Source organism: Armigeres subalbatus, chromosome 2 (assembly GCF_024139115.2).
Source record: "Armigeres subalbatus isolate Guangzhou_Male chromosome 2, GZ_Asu_2, whole genome shotgun sequence".
In the NCBI taxonomy this organism is placed as follows: domain Eukaryota; kingdom Metazoa; phylum Arthropoda; class Insecta; order Diptera; family Culicidae; genus Armigeres; species Armigeres subalbatus.
Window position 1 is genome coordinate 310,378,564 of NC_085140.1, and position 25,244 is coordinate 310,403,807.

General features: G+C 38.3%; 1 protein-coding gene across 1 annotated transcript in view; it reads left to right on the forward strand.

Moving 5' to 3' along the window:
• The window catches only part of LOC134212578 (uncharacterized), an 896,490-nt gene that overhangs the window by 589,526 nt on the left and 281,720 nt on the right, over positions 1 to 25,244 (forward strand). Inside the window, exons 8-9 of the mRNA XM_062690564.1 lie at positions 15,600 to 15,664; positions 16,548 to 16,731. Coding sequence (XP_062546548.1) covers positions 15,600 to 15,664; positions 16,548 to 16,731 — 249 coding nt within the window. The remainder of the gene's footprint in view (positions 1 to 15,599; positions 15,665 to 16,547; positions 16,732 to 25,244) is intronic.

A 25,244-nucleotide genomic window follows, 5' to 3' on the forward strand; every position in this document is an offset into this window, starting at 1 on the left:
AGAAACGGATGCTTACAATGTGGAAAAGATTCAGCGAACTGTGACAATGGCAGGGCTGAAATGGTTGGTTATTGGATGGGGAAATTGTCGTCTAGTGGAGGGATTATACGCTAATTAGCCTCACAAAGTCGTGCTCTCGGTAAGCTTGCTTGTCGGCGTGGAAACTAGCTCACCATGCCAATAGAATGCGCCTTTTAAAACAATGCTGATTAAATGAAAATTCGAATTCTAGGATTCTATAATTATGAGAAATTGACAAATCTAGGATTTTTTTTCAAATAGGCGTAACTGTATGTGACCTTGAAATTTTAAATAATCCATACTCTTTCTTTTGGGTGCATTAGTTGACCAAAATAGCTTGCATTGAGAGCACAATCGCCATTCCAATCAAGGTCACAATCATTTAGGCCCATTTGAAAAAAGTTCCACATTTATATATGTTTTTGCTTCAGGCTAAATGGAAAATATGTCAAGAGCATCCGTTCTCTAGTCTCAGTACCAATACGATAATTTCAGGAGAATGAAAGTTTGCTTGCTTATATGATGCCTTGTGTAAATTTTCCACACTATGCATTTCCTAACCATTCCTGATGCCCAATCGTGAATACAGAATAATGAACGAGCTCTCCGGGACCCTACAACAACACGGCCAGTAATTTAATCTTCAACCTACCCATTTAAACTTTGTGCACGTTATCCAGTTGGGTGTGTCATTGTAATAAGCGGTCTGTGGAAAAATATTGCCCTTTGGCTTGTAAGCTACTTCACTAACCATTAGTGCTAGTACGATGCCTGCCTTCTTTCGCCTAGCCTTCATCGAATGTAGTTCTCTTGCTTGTCGGAAGCTAATGAAAAACTTTTCCTATGTGAGTTTAAAATTAAATTTTCTCCACGGAAAATTTAATAAAATCCAGCACAAAACTTTCCCATTCATTGTCAATGCTAACCGGTTGCCGAGCATTTTGTCACCTCATCGCCTGGGGCCAGTATATCACCTTGTACATGGGAGGTTCTACCACAGTATCAAATGCACTTTAAATTCCAAGAGCGAAAGTCGAGTTGGGAAAATTCATAGAATATTTTGTTACAAAAGGTAAACCTTGTATGGGAATTAGCAGCTTGGCCAGTTTTGCTCTATTATTGGGACCATCACTAACGATGAGATGATGGCCACAAAACTGGATCCTGATTAAAGTGGCTGGGCTCAATAATCGGTCCAGTGTTGGAAATTTTCTCAATTTTCTTGGGCATAAGAGTACCATTGTATTATTAGCCTCATGACATACGAACGCAAAAAATAGAATCGTGGCTTGGAAAACCTTATAAATCTAAAGATTGACATTTATTATTTACTAGCAGACCCGACGAACTTCGTTTCGCCTAAAATTGATTAGTTCTCGAGTTATGCAGAAATTTCGGTTTCATTTGTATGGTAGCCCCCTTTTCCAAATGAGGGAGGGGTCTCGAACCAGTGTTGTAAAATGGCATTTGCATTCGTTTGTATAATTTTCCCAGTACTTTTTTCAGAAGATAGCTATTGATTCTTGATGTATGACGAACTTATAGCGCTTAAATGTGCCGACAACTTTGTCTAACAAGACATTGCTGTAAATATGTAATCTGGGGCGTTGGAGGCAAAATGTCATTCAAATGACATTATGTCAAATGACACGTGACATTTTGGAGAGTTTTCGCTCTCCAGCCTTAGATGTTACGTTTAGAGCGGGCTTGGTAGTCATATGGCTACTGCTTCTGCCTCATACGCAGGAGGACGTGGGTTCATTCCCAGGTCCGTTCCATTCTCCTACTTTGTATCTTTCACTTTATTTCTCATGTTCTAGCAATCGCTAGAACTGGAAATGGACTTCCATACCGTTTCCATTACTATTCCTATACCTTCAACTTGAGTATTCTAACAGTAATCTGCTAGAATTCGAAATGAACTATAGAGCTCGTTTCCTACATCCAATTAGAAATTCCATCAGTTACCTTCTCCTATCTATCACATTGGCAGCTCGTTAACCAAGACGGACCTCTGCCTCTCCAACCTAACCCAGAAATTCCAACAAATTCCGCACGAACTCGTGGCAAGTGCAGAGGTATATTCGGCTTGCAGTGGGCGAGTGATTGCATCATCATTTCCTCCCCCTTCCCTACATTGACTTGCATTCTGACGTGGCAGGCGCCAGTATGACCTAACAAATGAGATCACCAGTACTTGTACATTGAAGATGTGTGCTAGTCCCAAGCAAACATCTGTTGGTTCCCTGTGCAAGAACAGCTGATCTGGTCATAATGGAGTAGCAACTACAAGCAGTCAATCAAGCTCAAGCTCCAGCCTTAGATGTTATAATTAGAGCAATGTACCCTTGAACAAAAATATAGCCCTACTCAAGCTTTATGAGTACATCTAAAATAATGATGTGAATTTTACTTCTGAAGAAAGTTATTAACAAATTAGTCAAATGACATGCAGATGACATTTTACAAGCCTGTCTCGAACCATCTTAAGAAGCTTCCCCGACCTCAAAAACCTCTGCATATAAATTTTCACGCCGATCGGTTCAGTAGTTTCGGAGTCTATAAGATTCAGACAGACAGAAATTCATTTTTATATATATAGATTACCAGACCGGAGTAGCCTGTGCAATACATAAAAGTCTTCTCCATTCAACTCGACCCATAGCTGCACTTCGCCAACCACGCAGTCTGCGAAGGGTACGCAAATCGTCCACCACCTGATCGATCCGCCTTGCACGCTGTGCACCTCGCCTTCTTGTTTTGACATAAAGAGTTCTGAATACCTTTTTCTTCCTTTTATTTACATTGAAAAGTCCAGCAGAAATTTCATGGTTTCACTGCTTATTGATCATTAATTATAAAAGAAATGAAAAGCTCTGCCTGTAAGCCAAATTACACTCGTTTCTTACTCGCGAAGCGAGTAATTCCACCACTGGTCCTAGGAAATAATTGGATCTAAATTTCGCCTGGTTTCTTGGGGCATAGACAATGTCATACGTTATTTGAAAACATTGTAGATTATTAAGGTGATTATAGAATAAAGCCAGAAATCGGCCATTTTGTAAACCATGTGCTTTTCCAATATTTTTTTTCAAGAGCACTAGATGAAATAACCATACCGCGTATGGGGCTGAAATAATGGTAGATCGTTTGTTTAGTTGAGTTTCGGCACTGTACGACTATTATATTACTATTGTAACTATTACGCAAGACTTGGACTTTTGGAAATATGTATATGTAGATAAATGTGTGGTGAATTTGAAACCTTCATCGTAAAAGATGTTACGTACTAACAGACACAGATTTTTTTTCGTGGAATTAGATGAGCTTCAGAGTGAAAATGGTTAAAATGTTATCAATGATGCTTCAAATCGAGTGGTTTAAATTAGCATAACCTTTGAGAATCATGTATATGGAAAATCCATTTATTGGATAACGCAAAAATTAGGCATTTGGCTTCCACTTCTGTCTTATGAGCAAGACGTAGGTTCAATCCCAGGCTCTTCCCTTTTCTACTTCGTATTTCAATTTTAGTTTTTCTGTGTTTTACGTTCTACCAAACCAATTCCTTCTGTTGTAGGGAGTCGTAGAGTTCTCTGCATCTTTCTTAACTCTTTTAGGACGACTTTTTTTGACGTAGATCCATGCTCTGAAAAAATGAAGCAGAACTATCAACGAATTCACCCAACACAAAAATATTTGGAATCAAAACCATTTGAAGCACCTTACTATTGCTATTGATTGATCATGACTTCAAACTACCGGCAAAAGCTATTACTTTTATTTTAATTCAATGGATTTTGAATAAAATAGTCGTTTATAAATTTTTGCAGTACTGCTCTCCACAGATTTTCATTTCTGTGGAGAGCAGTACTGCAATTTCTCATTTTCAATAAGGGATGTCACGTGTGGTTTCTATATCTGCCGCTTTCAATATTTATAGAAACGTGAAGGATGAAAGACATGCTACAGAAATCTAAAAAAAATATTTATTCGTGACAGGGCATGGAAGTGTGCAACATCTGCTTTATTTTTGTGTTTATTACTCGGTGGATTGAAAGAATATGATTAATTTATCGACTAGTAATTATTCTTTGCCTATATTAAAATAATTTAGAAATTTTAATTTTAAAACAAAGGACAACATCCTTTCATGACTGCATTTCATGCGAAATTCATCAAAAAACCTACGGTACTTTCATTTGGTGGCCTGAGATAGAAAAAGGCGCTTTTCTCTCTGTCTTATGACGATCGCGACCTTTTGCCGTACCGATGGAAAGTGATTGTTTTGAGCAATTAAATAATTCTTTGACATCGAATACGATTTAACCTCTGTAACACATCTCGATATATGCTTGAGTCAATGGTCCTTATATCAGCGACTCATGGAGAACGACCGTATTACAGATCCTTTTTGGTTCTTGAGTACGACATAGAGCAAAGATCATTTGATCTAGCAAATGAACCAACCTATGAATGATGTATGATATGATACAATAGGTCCAATGAGTTGATATGACTTCAATCATTACTCATACAAGTTACTACAGACCTTTTCGGTTCATCAAAACGTCCTGAAATTCGTAATGTTTGATGAATCTGATAATCCAAGTCCATGAACGCAGTAGTTCTACGTCTAAAAACAAAAAAAAAGTTTGCTGCTCATTGTCCTTGTCCATCTAGTAGATACCTTGATCTTAACTCAAGATCATGTTGGAGGACTTTGAGCATCTCATGTGCATAGAAATTGGGATTATATGCTTATTACATAGGATGGGCGTGCCAATGATGAGAATTGAGGCCATTGCCAGTGGCCACATACCTGGACAAACCTGGATACCTGGTTGGCTACAGCGTCGATACACCTATGCCTTTAAACGCCGATTCGAGTTTGTAGAACTTCACAGAATTTTTTGTGGAAATTTCGCTGACGTAAAGTTTCGTGATTGATAATCTCACAACATCACGTTGTAACTGCAGAGGTTTTTTTTCGTGAAAATACCAATGATATCGTTGAAAATTTTATTCAATTTTCCGTTGGAATTTCTAAAAGCTCTTCGTAGAAACTAAGACGAGCTTGCAATGAAAATTACGAAAGATTTTCCGCTGAAATCCATATAATATCTCATAAAAATAAAGCTTTTGAACGGAGATGCATTGTTTGGCAGAGATTCATTTGTTGTTTGGCTGAATTTGTTATTTGACCAAACAAACAACTTGCAACAAAGTTTTTTGGCCAAAAATGTCATTTGGTCGGAAGGGACAGGCAGCCGAAAATGACGTTCAGTTAAACATTGCCTTTGGCTTAAAAGTTTGTTTGGTCAAATTTGTATTTGTATTTTATTCATCGGACTGTGTTGTCTACATGAAATTTTTAAATCTTATGGTGGTCAAACAATAGAAACAATAAAGACGGCCCAGCAAGCGGCAGCGAAATCTGGATGTATAGATGTTGAAATCAAATTCATCGGACACTTCGTTGAAGCGATGGATCATGGCGACAATGGAACTATTAGCAGCATAATTAGTAGCTTGTGGCTCCTCGTGTAGCAGCGCATCCTCGACAGCAACTCAGGAGCATCGTATTCAGATGATAAAAGCTTGGCAATAAAAACACACTGAGCCACATTCCTCCGCTTGGCTAGAGTATCAAACCCGAGTAGACGACAGCGATCAGCATATCTGACGAATCTTCTTTGGACAGCTTCGAACCGCTCACTCCATACAGTCTGGTAGGGATTCCAAACAACAGATGCAAACTCTAGTATTGAGCGTACCAGAGAGCAGTACAGTGCATTGAAACACAACGGATCTTGGAACTCGTTTTAAACATGAAGATTTTAAACATGAACCCAAGCTGGCGATTGGCTCCTAGGTCTTTAACATGATCAACCCGTTGAAGTTGAGAACCAGCAATACTGTAGTCAAACTGGATGAAATTAGTCGTTCGTCGGAAACTTATGACACAGCACTTCGGAATGCTCAGAAACATCACCAGTACACCAGTCATTGAAGATTTCGAAAAGATTCTGTAGTTCATAGCAGTCAGTGACGTCTCGGACAACTACATACATTTTAATGTCATTGGCATTTTGCCGAAAAAATCGTTATGTCGTTTCTACTAAACGACATTTTTGGCCAAACGACCATTTAGATCAAACGGCTTTTCAGCTAAATGACCAGTAAGGACAAATAACTTCTTCGGCCAAAGTATCACTTTGAGCAAATGTTCCTTTAGTTGGTCAAATATCATTTTTGACCAAATCATTGTCGGCCTTATAACCGTTGCGGACAAACGTTCAATTCGAACATATGGTTTTCTGACGAATAGCTTTCGGCCAAACGACGGGAAGGGGCGCAGGTACGGAGGCCACAAGGCTGAAAGGTGTTTGGCCGAAACCCATCTGGCCGAAAATGTCGTTTGACCAAAATGGGCATACGGGCGAAAATATCGTTCGACCGATCTGGTCGATCGAAAAAATCGTTAGGCCAAATATGATATTTAATCGAAAATTCCGTTTGCCAAAATGGTCCTTTGGCCGAAACGGTCGTTCGGTAAAAAAGCTATTCGACCAAAACCAATCTCGCTCAACTTTTCAAAAGGACCTAAATAACATTATTTACATGAATTAATTTGAGTACTGTAATCAAAAGCTTTCATATTGGTCTGTTGATTGCTATATTCAACTTAATTCATAAAACAAATGTTACTTAGGCCTTTTTGAAAAGTTAAGCGAGAAATCATTTTGCCAAACGGGTCGACATGTTTTACTATATTAACCACCCCCCTGAAACGGTTGTCATCTGCATACAATGCGATTGAAGCCGATAACTTGGTGCTAAACTTGGTGCTAGCTGTCAAATTGTGGCTTTAAGCACGGAACACAGTGACGCATGCGGCAATATCGATCGAGGGCAGATTTACATAAAAAAAATAAACAGTGTTTTTATATTTTAGGCTGTTGTTGAAAGAAAAAGCGCACCATCTAAAATATGTTTTAAAACTTTATTGCAATTATCTCTATAACTGATTCGTTCATTTCAGATACACCTAGCGCAAAAGTTATCCGCACAGTCTTTGTCACAATAACAAATATTTGTCAAGTCTGCCTGATACCCATGTCGATATCTAAACAGTTTGATAGATGTCTGAAGGAACTTAAAAATATTTGTCATGAGCATGAGCATGATGACCGTTCATTTCGTAGTTGCTACTCCGTGATCGACCAGAGTCCATAACAACCGCAATTGCACAGGGAACCAATGGATGGAAGCATGGGATTTGCTCTCCAACCTCAATGTGCACAGTCCGCGAACTTTAGTGTTTTTGGATGGTCGATAACGGCGCTGGCCACGTCCTCACGGTCATCGGGGAAGGGAAGGAATTGATGATGCAGTTACTCGCCCACTGCAAGCCGAGAACACCTCTGCGCTCGCCATGAGTTCCTGTGGATTTTTATTGGAATCTGGGGGTTAAAAGGTTTATGACAGAGGTTCGCCTTGATTAACGGGTTGCCACTATGATAGTAATGAAATGGTGGGTAGTTCTAAATTGGTTGCCGAAATTAACTTTTTCGCCCATTTCGAATTCTAACAGTTACCTGCTAGAACTGATCAAATTGTGGGTATAGAGATAGAAGATGGAAACAGTATGAAAGCCCATTTCCAGTTCTAGCGATTGCTAGAACATGTGAAATATATGAAAAGATACAAAGTAGGAGGAATGGAACAGGCCTGGGATTGAACCCACGACCTCCGGCGTATGAGGCAAAAACGGTAGCCATATGACCACCAAGCCCGTTTGATGTCTGAAGGAACTTGAAAATATTTGTCATTGTGACAAAGAGTGGGCTACGGGCTTATTAACATTAGAAAGCCTTTAATTCCTAATGCATCTTTCTGTTTGAAACCCAATTTCCGCAAATGGATAAAATAAAGCTGCAAACCAATTGTAGACAGCACAATCCGATGAATAAATTACAAATACAATAAAATACAATAAACCTTTCCTGTCATTTTTGCAGGCCTGTGAAAAATGGGATATTTAGGTTTATGATATGTATTAATGGTTGTATGACATTCGCCAGAAAGTCATTTGCCAGAAGACCTTTTGCCAGAATCAATATGCCAGAATGGACTATTCCCCAGAAAGTCGTTTGCCAGAATGCACCATTCCCCAGAAAGCCATTCGCCAGAATGTACCATTCCCCAGAATTGGTCATCATCTATTTGCCATGCACGCGTTTGCCCAGTATGCGCAATAATTCTTAACGCCATGAACTGTTGGCATAACTATGAACAGCGTTAAAATAGAGGGTCATTTGGCATAAGGGACATTTTTTATAATTTTGCTTTGTTGTTGTCGATAATAGATTTGAAAATACCTAATCTGTACATAAGACGTATTCATACATAAGCCGAGTATAGCAGCTTGCCTGGATTAAGGCAAAAATGGCGGATGTGATCCTTTCTTCCAAATAGGTGTTTGCCCGGATTAAGACAACGGTGGATGTGAACCCTTCTTTAAAAATAGGCGATTGTCAGGATTAAAACAATGGTGGACATGATCCCTTCTTCAAAAGAAGGCGCTTGTCCGAATAAAGGCAATGGTGAATGTGATACCTTCTTTGAAATTAGGCGCTTGTCCGGATTAAGGCAATGGTCGATGTGAACCCTTCTTTAAAAATAGGCGTTTGCTAGGATTAAAACAATGGTGCATATGATACCTTCTTTGAAAGTAGGCGCTTGCCCGGATTAAGGCAATGGTGGATGTGAACCCTTCTTTAAAAATAGGTGTTTGCCAGGATTAAGGCAATGGTCGATATGATCCCTTCTTTAAAAGAAGGCGCTTTTCCGGATAAGGGTAATTGTGCATGTAATTTATTCTTTAAAGAAGGCGCTTGCTCGGATTAAGGCAATAATGGTGGATGTCGTCCCTTCTTTAAAAGTAGGCGTTTGCCACAAATGAAGCAATGGTGGATGTGATTCCTTCTTTAAAAGTAGGCACTTGTCCGAATTAAGCAAAGGTGGATGTGATCCCTTCTTTGCAAATAAGCGTTTGTCAGAAATGAAGCAATGGTGGATATGATACATTTCTTTAAAAAAAGTTGCTTCCTCCGATTAAGGCAAGGATAGATGTTATCCCGGTGTCCTCAAGCAAGACCATGCTGAGGGTGACTGGGTTTTCTGAAAATTGTCTAATATGTTGAATAATCCCTTTTATGAAAATTAATTATACCGCAAATCCCATTGTTACTAAATAATGCCAAATCCACGTTATGCAAAATTACCCACTTTATATTTTTTTTTTCTATTTTTTAACCATCAATAATAATTGGAATTTCCAGTTTTACTATTTCTGGGGAATGGTACATTCTGGCAAATGGTCTATTCTGGGGAATGGCTTTCTGGCATATGGTCCATTCTGGCAAATGGGTTTCTGGCAAAAACCATTCTGGCAAATTGATTCTGGCAAATGGTTTTCTGGCAAATGTCATACAATCGTATTAATATGGAGATCTAATTTACTTTCTAAAAATCGCCAAAAATTGCGAAAAAAAACTTTTTTGTGATCTTTGGTAGCGACATGATTTATTTGAGTGCAAATTAATTACGAAACTTCCTGTTCACGGCATGGCGGTGACAGAATTTTCCAGTGTTTCTGTTATTGGACCATTTCACTCAATGTTACAAAACATCTTAGCAGTTTTTCGGTTTTCCTAGAACAAACTTTCAGATTTCATTTAGTCAGCTCAAAGAACTGGCAATTTGAAGACGATTCCTAAGATTTACTCATAATCGACAAACATACAAATATTACACATTTGCAACACGGGCAATAAAGTCAGGTTTCTCTTCAGCTAAAAATAAATTTTCTCCTATGCATGGTAATTGGCAGCTCGATAGTTAATCTTTTTAATTTCCTGACTTTTACGTTAAGTCTATTATGTTTAAAAAAAACTATTATTCCGTAAACACACAAATGGTCCAGTTGAAAGCCAAATTTTATCCACAATGTGATATCCACTTCCAGTTGGATCAGACCAAATGCAAAGAAGTTTTTCCTTAGAAATAGACGGGGTTCCAACATTTTTCCAAAAAACCACTGTCGATGACTCTTAAGATGACTAAGTGGAATATTTTATCTTAGTTTCGACGCTCTTCTGGGCCCACATTATAGTGAGCTCAAGTTTGTAACCAAAGAGTTTATGCGTCAAGATCAAATAGATTAATTGATTTCGTCAACTGAAAAGTAGGTGTGTTAGACGCTGTCTCATATCTCATAGTGGCAGTTCAATAATTATCGAATAACCCTGCTTGCAAGCAAGATTACTTTTGGTAGATTTATGTTTTACTGGTTTTGCTGGGTGGCACCAGCCTTTTTCAAGACCGGGTGTTTTCAAAACCTTCGAACTGGCACTTTGAAGTTTAATTCGGATTCTGATAAACTTATTTCTCAAAGGACCTTTGCCGGCCCTGTAAACATACTGTTAAACAATATTAAACTTCCGGTTCAGGCATCCCTAAATTGTCAAAATCGGATAATAATTGACAGATAATAATTTAATTTCACCCAAAATTTGCTAGTCCCAGTTAATTTAGTCATGTACATCATTTTACTAGTGCTAATGGTCGCCACAAGCGAACTCAATTTTTGGGTAGAAACAATTTGAAGTTTGGCTTGTGTCGTTTGATAAGTTTCCATCATCATAATGCTTAATTCATGATGATGGTGGTTGCTGCGATGTCGAACGACACAAGCCAAACGTTAAATGACTGCACCGTACCAGAACTTGAGTTAGATTTTGGCAGCTATGTATTATTCCACGTAAAATGCCAAGGGGTGGGACGCTGAGCACAATGTGCCAAGCACACTTTTTTACCGTGTGTTGGAACACTGTTAATCAACAATGAACAATCAATTCACAATGTGGCACACTGAGGCACACTTTTGACATTGACATTTGCAGAATGTCAAAAACCGGCAACCTTGCCAATTATTTGCATTATTTTCCCGCTTTTTCCGAAACATTTGAAGAAACTACCCCGTTGTTGTTTTTTAGTCATGCAAAGTTTATATTTTGTTCTTTTGTGAGAAACGGATGCAAGTTAAATTTGTTCAAACTGCTCATGATAGTCGCAAAACAAATTGAAATTAAAAACAAATATATAGTATGAGCTTGCGTTGACGTGAGAAGTGCTCAAGTGTAGAAAAAATAATTAACTAACCACTGTTTGTTCATGTGAAAAGCATATATTTTCTTCCGTCTCTGAAATCAAATCCATCAAATTTTTCTTGTAGTTCATTGGGATTTCTTTACGGAAAATTTCTTATCCCTAGAAAACTCCCGTACTGGCCCGCACCCTTTCGTAATTTTGAATATACTTGCCCATGCTAAGTGGTTGATGCAATATGTCCCAGTCTGATTTATAACTATTTTCAGAAGCAATGAAAGTGAAAATAGTTACAAATTATTGCAAGTACAAAGGGAAGATCAATTAATTACGTAACGCAAAAATTGACCTTTTTGAACCCCCCCTCCTATGACACACTTTTTGTATGAAGCATCTGAAAATTTGGTATTGATCGTCACACTTCAGGCAACTTCTCTCCCCCTCTAAGCGTTACATAGTTTATGGATGATCGCAAATTTGTTATGCCGGTCGTTTTTGAATATAGTCAATAAACGAAGGAAATGGCCCTGTTTTTTCCAAGCTGAAAAGCTCCAATAGAAACGACACATCCCGCGCAAAACATGGCGTATATTGAGTGGATTCGTCTTTCGTACGGATTGTGTCGTCTTTTTCGTGATCTTTCCGGATCTTTGTGTCGTTTCCTTTGTCAGCTCCGGTTAATCGATCAAAATCAAGAATGCTCTTACGTTTGACAGAAGTCATAATGTTTACGCTCGAACAGTGCTGCCAAAATTTATCGTTTTTCAGTACTTCTGTCAAACACATAACGTGGCACATTATGGCACACCGTGGCACAAATATTTAAGTGAACACAATTTAAATTGTGCTCAGCGTCCCACCCCTTGTAAAATGCTGAATATATGACGAAAACAACAATAAGTTACAACATAAGTTACATGTTATTGAAATTTTATTTTTTACTGTACTAGCGAATGGAATTTTTGGCCTCATAACTTATTCGGTCAAACTACCATTTTGGCCAAATGACTTGTTAGGGCAAGCGAGTTTGCCACATGAAATTTTCCGACAAACCGTTTTCGATTTAATAACTTTTTCGATCGAACATTCATTTTGGCCAAATTAAATTCCGCCAGATTACTTTTGGCATGATGGCTTTCCATAGGAAGATTTTCAGTTAAACGACCCGAAAAAAAACGTTCGAAGTTTCCGTAAAAATTCAAATTACACGCATAAATTCTGTAGAGTTTTAGTGCAATTCTTGTGAATATTCCGAAAAATATTTCATAGAAATTTCAGAAACAAGTTCGTGCAAATTTTAACGAATTCTAAATCCTATGAATTCAAAATCCTACGAATTGTTTTCCGTGATTCAAAATTTTTCGTTGATATCCACATTTTAAACTCTGAACAGTTTTCCTTGGAAAGTCCGGAGAATTTCTCGTTTAAATTGCAGTGAATTTTCCGTGAAATCTGCAGAGAGTGTGCTGCAAAAACTTTTTAAAGTTTCCCGTAGGTATTTTGAAGAATTTTTTGTGTCAATTTTAAAGAATATTCAGCAGTAATTCCAAAGAACTTTCCGTTCATATTCTGAACAATTTTCTAAAAAAATTTAGAACAATTTCTTATGTAAATTTCAAATTTTCCACGGAAATTCCGTACAATTTTTCTTGAAAATTTCAAAAATCTTTCCATTTATCGTGACAACTTCAAAGTAGGTAGTTCCCGTAGAAAATCTAAAAATAATTTTTCCATATAAATAATTTGGAAAAACTAAGAATTTATTTTTGGGGAGGTTCATCAGATTTTTAGACGAAATTCAAATGATGGGAGTAGCAACCATTGATATGTACAGTCCGTCTAAGCTAAGCTAAGAAATGCAAAAGATTCTCCTGGTAATGTCTTGTAAATGGTCCGGACAAATCAAGAACAAAATATTAAAGAAACGAACGCAATACAAGCCGATTCACGCCGCCTCCGGCTGAAATGGCTATTGGCATGACGCCGGAAACGCCGCCGCTTCCGACCAAAATTATGACAAACGCTCAATGATTTTTGGACCGGCGCACATCTCTAATGCCGATGATGAAAACATGACTGTCTGAATTCAAGAACGTTTTGGATAATCTTGAGCATCTCGTATTACTGAAAATGTATCATTGGCTACAATCAGGATGCCACCACTTGATTACGTGTTCAGAATTATCAAACAAAATGGTTATGATTCAAACTTTCCAGATTCATTTGCATGCTCTCAGAAGCGAAACCTCCACAAGGTTTGGATATCTGGGTCTTCTGAATATAGTCAAACTTTACCTCCAATATTTTTCCTCGAAATCCAGCGTCCTGGTGAACAATTTTGCTGAAGAAAGTGGGGACCTGGTTCTCTTCTGTGATTACATAGCCAATCTCGAACGCTGGGCATGATGTCCAATTCGTTCCGAAAGTTATCCAACTAATCAATTTCCCTTCCTTAGTGTTTGCAAGGCTAGGACTGATCTCGACTGTTGGTACTGTTGTAGAGTACTTTGTTTTCATCTAAGAGACAGTGATTAGTCTCCAATCTGTATCTGTGGTAACGTATGGCAGTGACGCTACTTTCATAAAATAGTTTTAACTTGCTCCACTTACGAATTTGTGCGAATCGGCATCAAGATTAAATGACTTCACCCTCTATTGCCCAAGACCGCCTTTAGACGGAGCATTTTGATTATTTTTAATTTTCAGTTGATCATATTTCTAAAAGTTTTTGATTTTGATCAAGAATATAAACTTTGAAGCATGTTTAAATGTCGTTAAAAGACAAAGTTCCACCTATTTATAAAAAATATTGAAAAATTGAGTAATATTTTTTCCCTCTTCGTTTTAGCTAGTATACCTTCGAAAAGTGAATTTTTTGTAGTTTAGTATTTTTCTACAAATAACCTTATTGAATAGAAAATTATAGTAATGAATGTTACACTCTAAAATATATATACAACTCGTTACAAGGAAAATAAAAAATGAGTTCTGAAAATTAAAAAATTGCAATAAGTCAGCATTAAAAAAGGAACTTTTAAACTCTGAATATTTTGAAAAATCAAAAAAGATTAATAGTTTCAAAAGAATATTTGATTGGAATATTGCAAAATAGTGATTTTGAGCGAAAATCAAAATCTGGGTTGTAGAGGCTTGAGAAAGTTTTTTTTATTGTCTTTATTAATGAGGTTTTCGGCCCTTGACCGGTTCACCTCATACTTAAGAAAGTTTATGATGTCAATTTTCTTTTATAGGTGTTTGCAAATGAATTTCGAAAGATGTTTGGTCCCGAGTGTTTCGTGTTTACGTTTTTTTTTTCAAAATTTCGCAGAGTTCTGCAAAATTTAAGCATGGCATATTTTATTTTGTGATTTCTTCACGTTTCGTTAAATTAAAAAAAACACCAGCAAAACCAAGTTTTCGACGAAATGAAACGGAATTTCGAAAAAAAAAATTTCAACTTATAACAAATTTCAATTCCTCAACAAATTTCGGCTGCTCCGCTAAATATTGTACCGCTCATAAAAATATCTACTCCTCCGCTTACATTTAGTCGCAACGAAAACTAAGGCTAAGAAAAACATAAATCTAGAAACAAGCTGCTTTGATATTTAAAAAAAATGCCGTCACGAGGTGGATTCTGGCGCGGTTAATGCGTTGGCAACACGTGCTATTTGTACTGTGGATAAATTTTGCACATCCTATGAGAACCTTGGAAAATTGTTGTTTTGTTGTATGTTTGTGTGTGTGTGTTTCCAATCCATCTTCCATAAGTTGTCATTTTGTTGCAAGGCACAATAGTACTGAAGATTATAAGATATAGAGGTTAGAGATGCAAAATTCTATCAAAATTCAAATTACCATTGCTTTGTAATCTATCAACCAATCTCTTTTTGACAACATACGATAGAAAAAAAAACATCTAAGTAGAAGAGCTTTCGATCACCATACGTTCGTTCGTCAAGATGCCCCCATCGTTATCCCTGAACATTTCGGCTCTCGAAATGAAGCCTTTGCTTTTGATAGAACTTGTCTGTTTCTTGATGACGGCAAAGATGTTCCATCTACTCACACTTCGCTCAACTTCCAGTCAGCTTTTCTTCTCCTGAAAGAGGCGGGTCTATGTGTAGAATGCGTTCTTATCATCATCAGAGCTTCCTGTGTGTGGGTATGGACGTTGATTGTGCTGAATTTAAAGAACCGGCCTGTGATCCTCAACCTGCACATTCTCTCATTGATCGGCCACCACCCGATTACGCTCCTTTGCATATCGTCCATCACAATGAAAGCTCGCTAGGCTAAGGAAGATCCTTTTCTCACTTCAGGATATTAAATAAAAAAAGCATTTATGCATTTATCTTTACTATATACTAATTTTATTTTTCCTAATTATTCTTTATTTCCAGATCAACCGTTCACTGCGAAACTCGAATATATCAAAAATAAATGACCTGGAAGTATTCGCCGGAAAGTAAGTATCATCATAACCATTGCAACTTGAAGTCAATGCAACGTGTTCGAACGTGGTTCGTACGTGGCGTAGGATGTGGCTTGATAATATCAATAGTGCACTTTCGATGCTACGGGTTTATACGGATTTATACATACAATTTCCAGCTTGAGAAATTCTCTTGTCTAAACCAAAATTCAAACATGCCACCTCCCACTTGATAGCAACATAGTTTTATCGATCAGACATGTGCAAAACATAGTTTTACCATGTCTCGTTGCATAAACACATAACTCGTGCTGGAAAATAGCTATTCTGTTGCTCATCAAATTGTTAAATCACTGATCCTCTGTCGAATGATAAAACTCTGATGGTAACTTTCAATTTTTCTCAAGTAAGAAGAACCAAAATGACCAGCTTTACTCACAATATCGTCGTAATCTAGTAGGAATTTCTACATATAACAAGCTATGTTGAACAATCTAACCATAGTGTCAACAGAGGACCTGTAAAATTTAAACAAGTCCTAATAAGAAATTAATTGAATTACAATGGGGTCGTATAGGTGAGCATTAAAAAACTAATTCGGCCAAAAAATCACCGGAATTTCAATATTTCCCAAAACAAACATTTACTTTTACCGAAAAAAAAATTCCATCTTCACTTGCCACTACGCTACACGTTATTGCCTCCTGTGCCACAAACGGGGCCAAAATCTTCGCATCACTGCTCATCCCAATCACCTTCGATCCACCCTCACTTTTAAGCACCATGTGAAAATATCCAGACCGTGTGAAAATGCACAAGCTTTCCTTGGCCCCCGCCGAGCCACTCACATGATCTCTTCTTTTCCGCATTTATTTCCCCCAAATACTGCCCACCTTCGAAACGGGACAACCTCAAGGACTAACAACGAAGCAACGTTTCAATTTTTCGGCGCGAAAATTGATTCCACCCGGATCCGGGAGACGCTGGAACGCATGGTGGAGCAACAGCAGCAGCATCAGCGGGGGAGAGCCAGCGGCAACATCAGCTTCGCCCCACCCTACAAGCCCATCTTTCGCCAGGATGTCGGCCTGATGCTGCAGGTAAGACCGAAAATATGCCGAGTGAAATGTGATTTTCTTCTTTTTCGCCATCCATGCAGGATTCCGGGGAACACATTACTTTTTTTGGGGATGTACCTTTCCGCAGCTATTACCAATGTAGAACGTAAAGAGAATGTGCCACCGTTTTACATGGATGGTGTTTTCCTAACGGCAGTGGCATCCAGCTGGAGGTTGTAAAACGGGAATCGGCATTGATATCGTTGGCTTTTTCGGAACGGTTGAGTCCATTAAACATTATGATATTTCAATAACGATTGGTTGGCTAACGGTTTATTTAAGTGGGTGGTTACTAGGTGTTGACTATGTTGTTAGAGGTTAGACCGAATGACTATGCATGTGATGGTGCGTTCACATCGTTTAGGGCTTCCGATTTTGAAAAGTAATTCAAATGCCATTCTGGCTACATAATTTTAGGATGCTGTTAGTTCGTTACAACATTTATAGATGGCAGTCTGTCTGGAACTTAGACGTCGTCCATGCATTAACTCTCCGAGATCACAGTGTCCCGATGGGAAAATAATATTAAAAAGAAAGATCAATGTGATAATTGGGCAAATTAAGCATCCAGCTGGTGAGGTATTCTGTCAGGATATCCATGCCTCGTTGGATTTTTGCCACTAGCAGTATGAACAAACATTTCAAACAGGGGGCAAATCCTTGATGAAACCAGGGAGCCGGTGGTTTTTTTTCGGACCGGCAGAAATGGCTGGAAATAAACTACAATAAACTAAAAAAAGAGGAAACAGATTTAATAATACGATTACCAGAATTATAGCCCCAGCGGATTTAAGTTGGGGCACGATGGGGCGCGTGACCCACCAAATCAGATATTTCCCTGAAATTTAGTTATACACGCCACAACTGGTATGAGAAAAAATTATGTTTCCGCCAATTTTGCATCATTCTGGAGAGGAAAACTTCCCAAGGAATTCTTGGAGTTATTTTCGATTTAATTTTTTTGCAAAAACTTCAAATTTATTTGGAAACTAGTTGACCCGGCAGACGTTATCCTGCATAGTAGGCGAAAACGCGCGGTGAACTGCCCATGCGAAATTTCCATACGAATCTTAATTTTAGTTTTTCACGATTTACTCAACCTAACTCGTGAATTTCGCATGAGGAAATATCATATAAACCCGTCGGAAACGATAACGAACATATATGCTGAAGGAATGAAGAAAATCCATCCAGCCGTTTTCGAGTTATGCGGATACGAACACAGACCATTTCATTTTTATTATATAGATTTCCTTTGGTATTTCTCGTAATTTCTTCGTAGATTCCAGTAAGAATTCCTTAAGAAACTCCATTGCGAAATCTATGCGGGAATCTTGCAGGCAGGGATGGGAAATATCAAATTTTCAAAAAATCGAGGATGATCAAAACTCACCCGCGATCTCACTTTTAAATTATCAAGTGATAAAAACTCGCCAGCGATTAAGAATCGTTTGAAAATCGTATCTTGATTTGAAGCATTTACCGTTACATTTTGAACTCTTTTTTCTTACTACCATGAAACCATAACGCCAAATAGAAGATATAACGGGACTGTTGACAATTAGCTGATATTAGTAAAGAATAATGATTGAATGAAAATTCTGTGTTTATTATCGTTTGAGTACAAAATTTGAGAAGTTGTCGCCGGCGATAACTCGCCTACTGTTTTCACGTGAAAAGTTTTCACATGAAAATTGCAATCATTATCGTCTGATAATGATAAAGCACAACACTGCTTGCAACCTCTCTTTGTAAATTTCTTCGAGAATTCATTCTCAAGTTTCTCCACGATTTTTTTAAAATTTCTGATAATTCTTCAGAAATTATTTCCACTTCAGGAATTCCCCAGAGCAGCAGCTCTCAACCTTTTTCTTAGGAGGTACCCCTTCGAACTTTTCATTCATTGAGGTACCCCCTTATTTTTTCACCCTAATGAAAATAAGTGATAATACTGATAGTACCTATATATGATTTGTGGCTCTTTTATTCACATAGTTCTATCCAAACATTTGTTTATATTTTTTTTGTTTTTTTTGTGAAGCTTTCCAATTCAAATTTTGTTTATAAGGTACACCGGGGCAAGTTGAAACGGTTTTTTCAAAGTTGAAATTCAAAGTGCTATAAATAAATCACCCTTTGATATATTTTAAATCCGTTTGCGGTGTTTGCTAGCTCGGGCCAAATATTAAACATAAAAAATAAGCAACATTAACAAACTTTTTATAAATATTTTTTACATTTAATTTTTTTTGCCCCTTGAATCGGGGCAAGTTGAAACACTGCGCTATATTCAGACGTAAGCTAATTTTGCCGTATTAATAACAAAACGTAAATACTCATTGAGACTCAAGAAGCACGAGGTTGTAAAGGTGATTATATTGTAGATCCAGTTGAAAACCGAACTGAGCTCTCGCGACAATCGCATTTTCTCCCATTTCCAAGTGTCGCAACTGCATCGCAGGTGGTGCGCAGGATGGCGCACAGCTATGGCATAGATGCGCACTACTCGCGATGCAGTTGCGACATCCAGAAATGGGAGAAAATGCGATTGTCGCGAGAGCTCAGTTCGGTTTTCAACTGGATCTACAATAGTACTGCCAGGATTCGCATAAGAGTCCCATGTAAGTTTTTGACGATTTTGATTTCTTTCAGAAATAAGCCTAAAATTGTCTCCTGTTTAAGAAAAAAAAGTAGGCTTTGTTCTAGAAATTTGAAAACAAATCCCACTTTTGTTGTCTCATCTTGATAGTTACTCGGATAAAAATCAGATTCCAGATTTTGATAGGTACAATTTTACACATAATAATAAACTTAAGTATGGTCCATTTAATTGTCCCACAGCAATAAATACGGATAATTTTTTTCATTTTTTTCGAGAGATACCAAATAAATTCAACGACAAAATATTCAAGTCGGCGAAAATGACATGGGACTCTTATGCGAATAAGGGCAGTGTATAACAAAGTCACAAGCGTATTTTCCAGGTATCTGGCACCCCCAATCCTACCTACTACGTTTGACAATAGCCAACATCTTTGAGTTTCCCATTAGGCTTTCAGCGATCGTGTACGTACACGCACGTTTCACTCACACTTTTACTCAGTTTGTTTGCAACCACGAGCAGCTGTCACGGCAAAATCAAATGGGATTGATTGCAACCACGAACCTGCGTTCGTGTTGGTGAGAAATGTCGGCGAGACCCTAATTGTTTGGTTGAGATTGGGTTTCCCACTGACAATTCTATTTTGTAAACAAACCCCTATTCCGAGTTGATTTTTTCAAAATAGATGTAATTATTTTTCATCATTTTTCGAGAACTTGTGCGAAAGTATGAATGCGAGGTTTATTTATTTCAAAAAGAATATTGATGCCTATAATATTTTTTTATACTTCGATCGGCACCGAGCGCTCTACTTCGCCAAAATATCATGATATTTAAAACATATTTTCAATGGCATTTTTCCGACGACTATGATTACGCTTTCGTATTAAATTAATCGATGATTTTGATGCTGGCATCAGAAACATGGCCGCTACGCAGACCCCTGGTATTTTCAGAGATTAAATTCTGGAGAACGCACTACGCTGAAAATTTATCAAATTGATTTCCTCCTGCTGGTGACCACTCGGATTACTATTCAGGATGTTTCTTTTTTGGTTCACTGGTATATTGCGCAGTTGATTAATTCTCGCTTAACTTTCAAAGGACCTAAGTAACATTTTTATGAATTAATATGAATACAGCAATCAATAGAGTTGTTCTGTTGATTGAGCTATTCAAATTAATTCATGAAAAAAATGTTACTTAGGTCCTTTTGAAAAGTTAAGCGAGAATTCGGCTGAGACTTCTTCATAAATGCACATAAATTAACCAGCCATCATATCTCTCATAAACTCTTCGATTGGAGAAATAGGCAGCTGGGGAAGTGAAAGGTGGAGTTAACGAAATGTTTACATACTCTATGTTTTATTTTTCTGAGAGTCAGTGCTCAGTAGATTAAGAATCTCAAAACTGCAGTTTAAACTTGACCCCTTTTCATTCTAGTGGAGACTGTAGGAGGGTTGCATTCATGGCGGAATGGGCGGAAATTCATTAAATTTTTGTTCAGAAGTTTGCATGTTTTTATAAATTTATGTTTTTCCAATGTATGTATTTTTGGACTATGTTGAATTCTGGAAAAAAAAAACTTTCAATCGCGAGGGTGACGTTTTGAATCGTTGTTTCAACTTGCCCTGCACCACGAATTTCTATTTGCCCCGATGAGTTGAACATGCAGAGCAATATCAAACAACCAAAAATACACAAATTAAAACGGGTCTCTCATCGGTTTTTCATAATCATTATGCTTATTCAACATTAAATGATTACCTAAGGTGAAAATTTGATGAAAAAACTATTTCAAACACCGTTTTGAGACCTGTTTCATTGACGTGCCAAATAGTTGGTTTCGATTTTGCAAAGGGCGAAAAATAGACAATGTCACGGATTGCTTTTGAAAGCTACAATTTTTCGGGAATGGTGGTCAGAAGGTGCATTTAGGCGAATAGTTTGTTGTAAAAAATTATCAGAGCATTCGGTCATTTCCTATCTGAATAACAGCTTCCGTTTCAACTTACCCCGCATTTCAACTTGCCCCGGTGTACCTTACATCAAGCTTTCTACAATACTTTGAAGTTCTGAGCCTCTTGAAAGGAGGCTTCCGAGCCTCTTGGAAGGAGGCTTCCGAGCCTCTTGGAAGGAGGCTTCCGAGCCTCTTGGAAGGAAGCTTCCGAGCCTCTTGGAAGGAGGCTTCCGAGCCTCTTGGAAGGAGGCTTCCGAGCCTCTTGGAAGGAGGCTTCCGAGCCTCTTGGAAGGAGGCGAGCCTCTTGGAAGGAGGCTTCCGAGCCTCTTGGAAGGAGGCTTGAGCCTCTTGGAAGGAGGCTTCCAGGCCTCTTGGAAGGAGGCTTGCGAGCCTCTGGGAAGGAGGCTTGCAGGAGCCTCTTGGAAGGAGGCTCTGAGCCTCTTGGAAGGAGGCTTCTGAGCCTCTTGGAAGGAGGCTTCGAGCCTCTTGGAAGGAGGCTTGAGCCTCTTGGAAGGAGGCTCTGAGCCTCTTGGAAGGAGGCTTTGAGCCTCTTGGAAGGAGGCTTCTGGAGCCTCTGGAAGGAGGCTTCCGAGCCTCTTGGAAGGAGGCTTCTGAGCCTCTTGGAAGGAGGCTCTGAGCCTCTTGGAAGGAGGCTTCTGAGCCTATTGGAAGGAGGCTTGAGCCTCTTGGAAGGAGGCTTCCAGGCCTCTTGGAAGGAGGCTTCTGAGCCTCTTGGAAGGAGGCTGAGGCCTCTTGGAAGGAGGCTTCCAGGCCTCTTGGAAGGAGGCTTCTGAGCCTCTTGGAAGGAGGCTTCTGAGCCTCTTGGAAGGAGGCTGAGGCCTCTTGGAAGGAGGCTTCCGAGCCTCTTGGAAGGAGGCTTCCGAGGCCTCTTGGAAGGAGGCTCTGAGCCTCTTGGAAGGAGGCTTCCAGGCCTCTTGGAAGGAGGCTTCTGAGCCTCTTGAAAGGAGGCTTCTGAGCCTCTTGAAAGGAGGCTCTGAGCCTCTTGAAAGGAGGCTCTGAGCCTCTTGAAAGGAGGCCTGAGCCTCTTGAAAGGAGGCTTCTGAGCCTCTTGAAAGGAGGCTTCTGAGCCTCTTGAAAGGAGGCTTCCTGAGCCTCTTGAAAGGAGGCTTGAGCCTCTTGAAAGGAGGCCTGAGCCTCTTGAAAGGAGGCCTGAGCCTCTTGAAAGGAGGCTTCTGAGCCTCTTGAAAGGAGGCTTCCAGGCCTCTTGAAAGGAGGCCTGAGCCTCTTGAAAGGAGGCTTCCGAGCCTCTTGAAAGGAGGCTTCCTAGCCTCTTGAAAGGAGGCTTCCGAGCTTCTTGAAAGGAGGCCTCTTGGCTTGGCTTGGCATAAAGGAATTTTTAGGAGGGTTTCTAACGGAAATATTGAAGCAATTACCAGATGGAACTTTCAAAGGAACTCTTGGAAGTAATTTTTGAATGAATCCCGGAAGTATTTCTGAATGAACTTCCAAATGAATTTCTGAATAAATTTCCAAGATTTTCTTTCCAGATTTTTGGAAGAAATTTCTTAAGGAATTACTGGAAGAATTTGTTTGAGAATATCCTGAAATAATTTACGATGCAAAAAAATCACGAAGATATTCGTAAAAGAAATTCACAAAGATATTCGTCAAAGGAATTTTCCTGAAAACAATTTCTTAACGAAAGGTAGGTATTCTTAAAGGAATTTCTGAAGGGTTTACGCAGGAATTCCGAACAAATTTCCAATGAAATTCACAATAGAATTTCTAAAAGAATTTATAAAGGAATTCACGAAGAAATCCCTGAAAAAAAAATTCTCGGAAATTTCAAAAGGATTCCTTTGGGAATTCGTCATAACGTTCCTTCAAAAATTCAAAAAAAGGTATTTCAAGAAAATTTTGAAAACTCGGAAATCTCTTTATAAATTCTATTAGGGACTTCTAAATGAATCCTTTAGAATACCGAAGGAATCCCTAAAACAATTAATCTGGGTATTTCCGAAGGAGTTTAAAAAAAAAATCTTTGGATAGATTTCTAACAGATTTCGTTAAGAAATTTTAGAAGAAATTTTCTTCGAATTCCTTTTTTTAAATTTTCAAAGGAATCTCAAAGGAATTTCTGGATTTATCTCCGAATTAATTTCCGGAGGATTTTCTGTCCCTAGAAACAATTCCGAAAGAATTCTTAGAGGAATGTGCAAAGAAAATCTTGAATAAAATCTTTCGGAAACTCTTAAGGAAATTCCTGAAATTTTGTCCTACAATTGTGGAAAGAATTCTTGCTGTAAATTTTGGCGGAATTACTAGACGAATTTCCTAGGGAAATAAGGAATACCAGAAAGGAATAGAAGGAATACCTGAAATAGTTTTTGAAAGAGTTCCTATAAGACTCTCTGAAAGTATTCTTGGAATTTCTTGGAAAAATCCTGGAGATATTTATTGAAGAATCAAAATCAAAATACCAGTCCACAACTGGTTTAAAAATTATTTTGGTCGAAATTGACTGGTTTATAAAAGAAAAGTTAACCTTTTTTTCCTTTGAAGGCATCAACTTATTTTTCGTCAGTAGTTAGCTAAGGTGTGTAGCTTTCATTGATATGCATATGTTTATAATATTAAATTCGCCAAAGTTATTGCCAAAATAGCTAACTTTGGCACCAATCGGGCAACCTCCCCGACTTATTTAGTTTACTACTATAATACCACCTCAGCGTTTTATTAGAAATTTTCAAGCAGAAGACGAAATACGCATTTGTTAGTTTCAAATAATATTCGAAATTACTTTAGCATAATCAAGCCTATCTTCATTTTTATGTTAAAATTTTTTTATCAAAATTTTAATACGAATAAGAAAAATCTCTCTATTGTCATGTCTATATACTTGCACGACAAGTGGTGCATCCTGCATCCTCATGGCTTTGATTCCCTTTTAGGTTTTTTCGGTTTAAATTTTCTAGGTCTGCCATTAATTTACCCTTACGAGCATTGCCCTTGTTGCACCATCTATGCTACATCGAATTAAAGCCATCCAAACAAAAATATTATCATTTAACTGCGTTATGTTATTAATAGTAGTAACTCGATCGTAACAAGTGATGTAGCAGTATTCAACAAACAATTAAACACATGCACATTATCCTGTAAAAAACGTCGAACAGTGCTATCCGTCGACATCTTTGAGTATTTCCGCAAATTTTCAAGTAACAAGCACTTTTTCTTCTTGCATAGTTGGGGGTAAATCCTCCAAGAAAACCCGTCAGACCAGTACCGTCGGCAAGTAAGCTGGCAGTAATTATTTATGTAAACATGAAAAGCATACAACATCGTACAACGGTGCTCACTCACCCAAAAGGGCAAGCATAAAGTGTTCTTCTTTCAAGTGAGAGCGCGTAGGTGCTTCCAGACTTGGCGCTCCACCTTTCCGCTGTCGGATGCGATGGTTGTTGGCTCAACCAAACCTTCTTGCCTCATCTTCGTGGTGTGGTCGTCCACCGTTAGAATGTTCTGAGATTTGTTACCTCGCTCACTACATATGCACCACCGAGCCACGAAACCACCCTCCAGCGGAAGCGGAAGGAAGGAAGCTCATCATTTTGAAGATTCAAAGTTTCAATGGAACCTCTCCGCTAGAACCGCACCAGAGGTACATACAAAGGAAGAGGAATGTAATGCAAAATGCGTTTCATAACAATTTTGGTTGCTTCTTTCATTGATAGCTCAAATATCTCAATATTTCAAACGATTGAATGCACCACACAACTATAGGGATATAATAATCGATAGTCCTGAAAAGGACACTTTGAAATTCGATTAATGATCATTATTCGACAAGGTTCTTATTCTTTCTTGAAGCGACGGGTTTTTACTGAAGCAGTTTTTTCTGCTATCTTACAGGCGCATTACTAACGTACTTATGCCTAACCAGTACACCCGTTTCTAAGCCAAATTACCATT